Genomic DNA, 9,085 nt, shown 5'->3' with positions numbered 1-9,085 from the left:
TAATTTCACAACGTCAGTGTGTAAGTTTGGATTGATGCAGTACCAAACATGCTATCACCCTTGCTTGGCTTATTGAACAACCCAAACTGCAGGCTCCACTGCTGGAGTAAAATGTGTGTGAGCGAGAGAGAGAGATCTTAATTTACAAGGCTTTAGCCATTGAGCTTTTTTCCATTAAACTAAGAGAACCTGATTGAGGAATGATGTTACAAAAAAGATATTAAAGAACGTCAGAAAGAGTATGTCTGGCTTGAGGTTGTGAGAAGGGTTCCACTGAACTTTATAATTAATTATTCAGTCTCAGAAACATCAAAATGGACCCGGCTATTCAACTTTCACCTGTTTTGCATTCTCTGAACAACAATCATCCAGTTTCCCAAGTTGAGCAGGCAGCACTAATTCAAGCATCATCCAACCTATGAACAATCCCTGGGTCAACTATAAGCTATTTAGACACTTCTTTTGTGCGTACACCAATAACTTGATTAGTTGGCCAGCAGATGTTGGTTGTGTGAGAAACCTCAATAGACCATTGGATTCATTGGTCAATGGGACAAACCAATGGGAATTCTATAAGAATTATAAAGGATGATCTCTCTGCCTCTCTTAGATATTGTACAGTGCCATTCATGATCTTCGCAAGCTTCTGGCAAATGTATAGGCCAAGCCCTTCCCTTGAGACACCATGGTTGTGGTGAAACATCTCCTGAATTAGATCTTCTGGAATCCCAGGTGCCGGATGGGTGATCCTGCCATGTTAAGCACAAATAATTTCATTGACTTCGGCAAAGAATATTAAATACAATGGGGAATTTTATGTATAATGATTTGTTCTATTTTGTTTCAGCCACATGTACTTTATTTTAATAATAAGGGCTAACTAAACAAATCTAAAGAAAGAATGGCAACATTCGCATATCACTTTATATCCTAGAAATCGTCTAATCTGTTCTCCCAACATATAACCCAATATGCTGTTCCAAGTTTCTCGTTTGATGCCATACATCAAATAGACCAACTAGCATACAGTAGATCTATACATCATAGTCTTTGTCCTGGATCTTTTATTCTCTCATGCATTCAACCTTGTGATGCAACGTATGGAAAGGATGGGAAATACAACAGAAAGGCATGAGGATATGAAAGGGACACTTAACAAGGAAGAAACTAGGGTTTGGAAAGGGCTACAGGTGGCAAAGCAAGGGTAAAAATAACCGGTGTACTTGGAATACCATCACAAGCATTGTTTACCCTGCATTTTTTTGAAGCGACTCTAAGTTGGTATCTATTCATTCTAAAATCTATTTTCCTGCATTTTAGGGCATTTCCAGGTCTGGTTCTGAATGTGCTTTCCCATTTTTGAAAACATAAATAAGTTTCTCGCTCTTCCTTATTAAAATGGACAACTATGGTTCAACCTATGTAATAAAGGCACTACCATTTCAGCCTTTCTTCCACATCATGTATTGAGAAGCAACAAGCATAATCTTATACATGCATCAGAATCCATAATTAAAAAAAGAAGTGGCCTTTGCCTATTAATCAATTATCCACCTTCATGTCCTTGTCACACAGTATCTAAGTCATAGGGCTTTAAAATCCTATATTGGATAAAGACCCTTATGGCATTCAGTATAAACAAAATATTGGCACATTCTTTGATTTCTTTTTACTATATTTATTTTATATTTTCAGTGAAGAAAACATCTTTGAATGGGTGATATTCTGATTACTCAAAACTGATGATGATACTCTATAGGTAATTTAGATATTGCTATTAGTTATATTTTACTAGTAGCTGTCATTGAACTTAGACAGCAACACATATCTAAGCAATATAAACCCCAACACTCAAGCAAAGGAGCTTTAACTCAAATGACACTTCCTCCTCCATAATTACGGGTTGGAAGGTGAGGTTGTGGGTTCAAGACCCATTGAGTGCATGTGTAGCTTACCAATTAAGAAAACCATAACACTTATTTATAAATATGTAAAACAAATTACCTAAATTCAAGATGGACAATGTGCATTTTCATTCCTATACGCTCCTTCCTTGGAATCACTCTGAATGCAACAGATGATCCTTCGAATGCAGGGGTGAAGTGGAGTGCATTAGTCAAAAAATCTGAAAGAACTTGCTGAAGCCTCAAGTTGTCTCCATATAAGTTCATTGATGAAACTTCAGCAGGTGAATCACGGATGACCTGCACCTGGCGCTCCTGGCTCAAAATCATAACTTGATTTATGACAACTTCAAGAACTTCCCCAAGGTTGAATTCACCAGAGCTCATTTCCATGTAGCTGCAAACAGGTATACCAAAGATCAAAGGTGTTTCAAAAGGCATAACAATCTATAAAATCAATGAAAGAAAAGCAAACTAGTCCAATATACACCAAATATCAAACAACATAGAATCAAGAAGAATAGAAAGAGTGATTCACAATGCAATTTGAAAACTCAAAATGCACATATATGATATATATGGTAAAATAATGAGTAAACATGCAACTAGTCATAATTTGTTTTTTGATAAATTCAATATGTACAACAATAGGGGTGGGACGATTTGAACCATGGACATCTCTGTTGGAAACACCAGAGGTGCCAGTTGAGCTTCAAGTTCTTGGTTGTAACTACCCATAATTGATTGACAAGGAAAGTAGAAACATGTGGAGACAAGAACCAATAAATATTGATCCTAGAAAATTGTAGCATACAAACAGCAATTGGATCCGAAGCCCGTAATGAATCAGAAGCTACAATCCTTTAACCAAATCATATGAAAATAACAAATGGCTCTACGGAGAGGTAATAACGTAAATTGACAATAATTGAATCTTGTGGAAAACAATGAGTTTAGATTTTCCATTCTTTTCTCATTGTCCCCTGTATTTCTTTCTTTTCCATATCCAATATCATTTGTATTCTAATTGCGACTTATCAATTTAAATCATCATTTTGCTCCTCAATTACTCCTGCTTGACAAATTAGAAAGACAAGGTAATTGCAACTCATACCCAGTATACAAAGATCCCACTTTTTCATGTCTGGAAGAGGCAATTGGTAACTTAAACTACAAATTTTGCAATTAACATTCTACTTTGAGATTAATTTACAATGTCCATACTGCTGTCCAAATTAGTGGATATATTAATCTCAAATTAGGGTATTAATTGTAGTATTTTTTTAGTTTAGGGTGCATGTTGGAAATGGGCTCCATAATTTAAGGTGTATAGTTACCCACTAGTTAGACAATGATTGTATAGTGAGGTGGAAAGTGCAAATTAATCTTGAATAAGGATATTGATTGCAACATTTTGTAGTTTAAGATGCATATTGCAACCATAATTTAGGGTGGATAGGCATTTAGCCGTTCCATGCTGCAAAAAGAACACAAGTATCCAACATAAAGTTTCGATCAATGAATTTGAGTGGAACTTCTATAAAATCTGTATGATATATTTGTAATCTTATTATTTTTATGAGACAATACTATATTTTTTAACTTTTTTTGTGGGGGGGTGGGGGGCCAAGGGGAGACCATGGCCCCTTTTAGTCTTTTTCTTGATAGGTTTAACTCATTCATATATCTTTAGTCTTACCGTAGTCTTACATATGCAAGCATTGACACAGCTAGACTTAGAGAGTCTATTGACTGTTAACAACCGTTAAGAATATTAATCAGAACTTAAATCATTTCTAAATGTTCAGGAAAATATAACAATATATTGGACCATCTAATTCAATATGGAAACAAATAAACTGATTAAGCGCACAAGCATTCGAAGAAGTAATTAAGCTAAAAGACCATACCATTCCTCAATTCTTTCAATATCAGTATCATCAACAACCTTGGCTAATTGTTCCTGACACAATGAGCTTATCTTTATTAGTTCCTTCTGCTCTTTACTTAAATTAGAGGATCCCATTAGATTCTGCATAAACATAATCCCATTCAAAGGCTTGCTGATTTCCTGACGAAAATATGACAATTTCTTGATACTATCAGCTTCAGCCTTTTCTGATATTCTCTGCACCTGCATAGCATATTGAAGTTCTGGACTAGCCACATGCAAAAAGAACAAAGCCCCAGTAATCCTTCCCTCTGCATCAGTCCTTTTGTTTGCAGAAAGTAATGCTTCAACATAATTACCCAATCGATCATAGAATCCAAATAACAACTTATCGGCATCATGGCCAGCAATTACCCCATTAAGTAGTATCCTAAGCTTGGTCAATGTGTCATGATCTTTAACCCGACAACCAAAATTTTTTACTGTGAAAACTTCCCCAAGAAGCATCCGCTCAGTTGCCTCTTCCCTCCTCAAACCAGACAATTTCTGCATTGCATCATTCCATTCCAAGCATCGGCCATGCTCATCAGTCATGAAAATTGGAGGAATAAGTGCAGAAGGGCTCCGCATGATTCCAACATAATCACCTTGGATACGAGTATATTTGTCCCAAATCACCTTTTGTCCTGTGACATCTTGGCCAATAAAGCAAACCCCTACAACATTTTCTTTTGTGTCCCGGCTGCAACATGCATTAACTACCAATATTACAGGACCGTTGTTTTCTTGAGGACCAAATGTTTTAAGTTTGATTTCAATATTTTGCTCTTCTATTCCTGCCATTACAATATCAGATTAGATGCTCTAGCAAAAAATCACGAAATAAATATTGCAAGGGACATGAAGCAGAAAATAATAGTTTATCTGGATCTCAAGATGCAAATGTAGTACAACATATAAGTAATCAGGTAATAAAACAAGTAATTGATTGAATAAAATATATCAGTCTCCATTTGGTAAATCTTCATATTACAAGTCACAACAGAGCTGACCCTAAAATTTTGGGTCTAAGGCTTGTTTGTAGTAGTAGTTGTTGAACTTGTCACAACAGGATTGGATGAATAGCTATAATTTTCCATTTTAAACAACATGCCTTATGGAAAGGGTGACGTTAATGTACAATATCCTTTTATTTTCAACATTCACTATATTTTTAACAATTCGTTGAATGGGACATGTCATAATTAATATTATGCAGTTAAAGGAGTGGGTTAGGACATAGCATCCAAACTAAACACGGCAAAAGCATGAATAATTTATCTGTTCAGACCTTTTTGAAGTACATAACTCAGAAGTTATAAAAACTACAAAAATTAAAAACCCAAGTAAAAAACCATCACATAAGCTCCTAATTATTGGGAAAATTCTAAATTTATATACATATTTACTTTCATTTATTGAGTCCATCTGACAAAATGCATCTTGATCTTCAGGCATGAGTGCATAGGTAAACAACCATCCAATACACTGATTCAGACTATACCCAAATCAAATACTTCAATCTAAGGAACATGCACATAGAGGTATATAGTGCGATTTCTGTCTCTCTTGATAAGTACAAATCTAAAACCACACAACACCATGAATAGAAAGCTAGATCTCAAAGGTAAATAGAAGGATCACCTTGTGAAGCTGAGTTGAGCAGATTCTTCACCACTTCAACCGAATCATCGGAGACAAGATCAATTAAGGACATACCAATGGCTTGCTCGACAGACAGTCCTGTTAGTTCAGCTGATTTGGTATTCCACCCATTTACACTACCAGAGCCATCAACAGCCAATATGGGGACTGCAGCTGTTTCAATAAGGCGAACCATTTCACTCGTGACCACTCGCAATTCATCCACTCTCTGTATCCTGTCATCAACCGATGGAACATTCACAATCATCTTCGACTCATCCATAATCTCATCTTGCAAAGATCCTCTCAATATCAGCTGCAATGAATGGATGGCATCCATTTCCACATCTTCCCAAGGCCGACTACGCCGCTTAACTACCTCCAGAAAAGCCTTGAATGACGACCTGGGGTGCATCTTTCTTCCATCATCCTTGTCACCAGGGTCATGTTTTGCACCACCCCACTTGATTTCCTTTGCAGTGTGGGACCGGAACCAGAACAGGAAATCCTTTGAGGTAATCCTAACAGCCGCCATCCCACAAACTTCATCTCCAAGAACTGAAGCAGCTGGGTAGCCAGCTTCCATAAGGCTATCAGTACTTAAACCTGTGCTCCCATTATGGTACTCAAGAAGCCATTCAGCTATATCTCTAATTTGTCCCTCTGTTGGGGTGACCCCAAGCAACCAAATTTTTTTCCTGTAGTATAGTGCAGCTCCATCACACTTAACAAGATCCATTACATTAGGTGATTGAGTGACAATACCTACAGGAGCATCTCTAAGGAGCATGTCACAAAGCACAGTTTGAGTTCGCAAAATATGCTTCTCCCTCAGTTGAGCAGCCAACTCCACTTCTTTGTTGATCTGTACACCAAAAACTTGAATCAAGAACTCACAGGCATACCTCAAAGGAAATGGAATAAACCTAGGACTTGTGTGATGACAAACAACCAAGCCCCACAATTTTCTTCCCTTCTGCTGATCACTCTCCACCTCATTGTCATCTTCATTGATAGTCACAGACATCACAAAAGATGCAATGGAACCCATATTTGCCATATACTGTGCATGACAACCATGAGGAGATCTCAACGTAGATCCGCAAAGGCTCAATGGTTGAGACAATCTCTTGTCTTGAATTACCTTCACTGGAGGTGCCAAACAATCACATATCATCCTAACTTTGTTTCTCATGAATAGAAATCTTGAAGCTTGTGGTATGTCAGTAGCCGGGTAATGCAAACCAAGATAAGGTTCCAAGTCAGGTCTGCAGCTCTCAGCTACAACTTCCCCATGCTCATCTTCATGAAATTTATACACCATTACACGATCATAACCTGTCAAATCACTAACTTCCTTAACTAAAACATCGCATAACAATGATATATTCCCACTTGGCAAGGACTGCAATTTTGAGATGGCTTTGGCTGCTAGCTTATAAGATTTCAACGCCCCAGCAGCAGTCACAGGCACATCAGCTGGATTCACTGGTTCCAAATCTATAACTAACCCAACATCTATTCGGTGCAGAATTGCATAAAACGGCTTACCTGAGGTTTTACAATGAACCAATATGGGATTAAGAAGATTTACTTCACCAAAATTGGCTGCTTTCTGCAATGCAGTGGCACCCGAGGAGCGAAAGAGTGTTCGAACATCTGTTCCAAAAGTGAGAGCTTCTTGCTGCTCAATGCTTGGAACAGCATGTGGAGCTAAGTCCAACATTTCAGGGGCATTTTCACTATAGGCAAGAACAGAGAAATTTTCGTCATCCACAGCAATGATGCAACCAAACGGTTGAATGAGGCTTCCTCTTTGCATCTTTTGGAGATAAGCTGACACAGAGGAGGAGGGGACATTACTAGTGGAACTTGAGAGGTTGAAGTCAATTGAAGTGGAGTAATCAAAAAACCGCTTGGTCTCTTCAAAGTCCACATGAAGCTTTGCATCGATGGGCGTCTGTGCAACTACACGAGCCCCATGCTTTGATAGAGCAGAACTGCTCCTAGAGCAATTCGTCTTGTTCGAAACCGATTTTGATGACATCCCTTAATCCTCAACCCTCAACCCTAAACCCTCTCCAATTCCTCTCTTTTCCTCCCTCCACTACCAATTTCAATCTCAATCAACCCAATCGGTGTACATGAAATCATGGAAACCACTGAACTTATGTTTAAATCCCCAAACATTGAACTCCCAACTATGTGCTCCTAACAAAGAAAACAAAGAAATTATCAGCATAAGCCAAAATCAAATTCACAAACCCATATTAAATTACCTACTCTTTTTATCACTTGGAATCTACCGGACCCAGGAATCATCATCATCATGAAAAGTTGAAAAGAGTGAAACCCACCACCGTTTAAATCAATACCAAAAAAGCAGTCCCCTTTTTCATTTAAAAATAAAATCCCATGATGCAGTGTGAATAGGTTAAACCGAAAAGAAGGTACTTCAACTCACATAGTCCTCATGATTTTATTCTCAACAAAAAGAAAAGTCTATCAATAATTTTTTTTTTTTAAGAAAAAAAAAAAGTATCATCTATAAAGGATTCTGCTGGATAGAACACCTCCAAAGTGGGGGTGTCCCTAACTGAAGCCTTCACAAGACCTCTCTTTTTTCTTACACATCCCACATAAGATAGCTACAAAATCTGACAACCCATTATACAAAACAAAACCACTTGCACAGCCTAATTTTCAACTTCTTCACAAATCACAACATTTAATAAGTAATTCAAACTGGGTTTTGACATTCACATCTATACTACACAAACAGAATTCAAATCCCAAGACCCAAACTTCACAAAGTTCCAGAAATATAAAAATATTAGCAAACCGAACTACTTACGATTACAGAGGAGATAACCAGCAGAGAGTAGAGAGCTAAGTAAAGACTACATAGTACATAATAATAATAATAATAATAATAATAATAAGACGGTGGGAGTAAGAGATATGGGCGTTACTGACCATCAAATTTGCAGTTGCAGGGCATGGATCAGTCAGCAACACGTGAAACCGACCTGATTTCTTTGCCTTACCCTTTGAATCAGCAAGCTTTACCAAAAAAAAAAACAATAACAAAAACAATAACAGAAACAAAAACAAAAACAGAAACAGAAACAAAAACAAAATATTATAATATACAAAAAGTTTTCCCCTTTTAATTCTTTTTCTTTTCCTTGCTTAGAACTCAGAACTCTCTATATGACTTATCACTGCTTTTGTTAAGTGGAGTGGTATAATTTATTTTCTTTTAACATGACGAAATAAGCTGTGCTGAGTAAAAAAGTACGATATAAAAAATGAGAGAATTTTTTTCAAAATAACATTAAAACACAAACAATTTAGCACCTGATTGGTAGAGTAGATTGAGTAATATCAGTTGTATTTTTTTGAACTATATGTAATTGAAAAGGTCCGTGAAAATTCTTGTAATATTGTTTAAAAACTAAAAATATATTGCTAAAATATTCTATTAAATAGAGTTTTAGTTAATTAGCACGTATTCAAAACTATTAACCAAACTCACATGACACCACGTGAGCTGGAGAGGGCATTGCTTGTTTGTACTTGTACTTTGTTAGGATGGATGTGTTCC

At 36.9% G+C, this 9,085-nt stretch overlaps 1 protein-coding gene across 4 annotated transcripts; it reads right to left on the bottom strand.

Moving 5' to 3' along the window:
• LOC115954817 (phytochrome C) lies at window positions 1-8,823 on the bottom strand. 4 transcript variants are annotated; one of them, XM_031072763.1, is made up of 5 exons: window positions 8,455-8,823; window positions 5,479-7,689; window positions 3,815-4,631; window positions 2,005-2,301; window positions 1-749 (listed from the first exon to the last, which is right to left on the bottom strand). In XM_031072763.1, exons 2-5 carry the CDS (start codon window positions 7,523-7,525, stop codon window positions 539-541), a joined length of 3,372 nt encoding a protein of 1,123 aa, XP_030928623.1. In that variant the 5' UTR covers window positions 7,526-7,689; window positions 8,455-8,823; the 3' UTR covers window positions 1-538. The 4 variants fall into 4 exon arrangements, with proteins under 4 accessions (XP_030928623.1, XP_030928625.1, XP_030928624.1 ...); XM_031072765.1 differs by having other exon boundaries at window positions 5,479-7,679; XM_031072764.1 differs by lacking the exon at window positions 8,455-8,823 and adding an exon at window positions 8,333-8,430.
• Between the last annotated feature and the right edge of the window lie 262 nt (window positions 8,824-9,085).

This window comes from Quercus lobata, chromosome 8, assembly GCF_001633185.2.
Source record: "Quercus lobata isolate SW786 chromosome 8, ValleyOak3.0 Primary Assembly, whole genome shotgun sequence".
Lineage (NCBI taxonomy): Eukaryota > Viridiplantae > Streptophyta > Magnoliopsida > Fagales > Fagaceae > Quercus > Quercus lobata.
Note: the sequence above shows the minus strand (reverse complement) of the source record. Positions and strands in the feature narration are given on the sequence as shown.

What these genes read in the sequence shown, in the direction of transcription:
- LOC115954817 (XM_031072763.1), bottom strand. Translation starts at nt 7,525, where the DNA reads ATGTCATCAAAATCGGTTTCGAACAAGACGAATTGCTCTAGGAGCAGT. An exon ending in ATTGAAAGAATTGAGGAATG is followed by an intron (nt 2,302 to 3,814) that starts GTATGGTCTTTT and finishes ACCTGTTTGCAG; the next exon opens with CTACATGGAAATGAGCTCTG. An exon ending in ATTGTCCATCTTGAATTTAG is followed by an intron (nt 750 to 2,004) that starts GTAATTTGTTTT and finishes TTAACATGGCAG; the next exon opens with GATCACCCATCCGGCACCTG.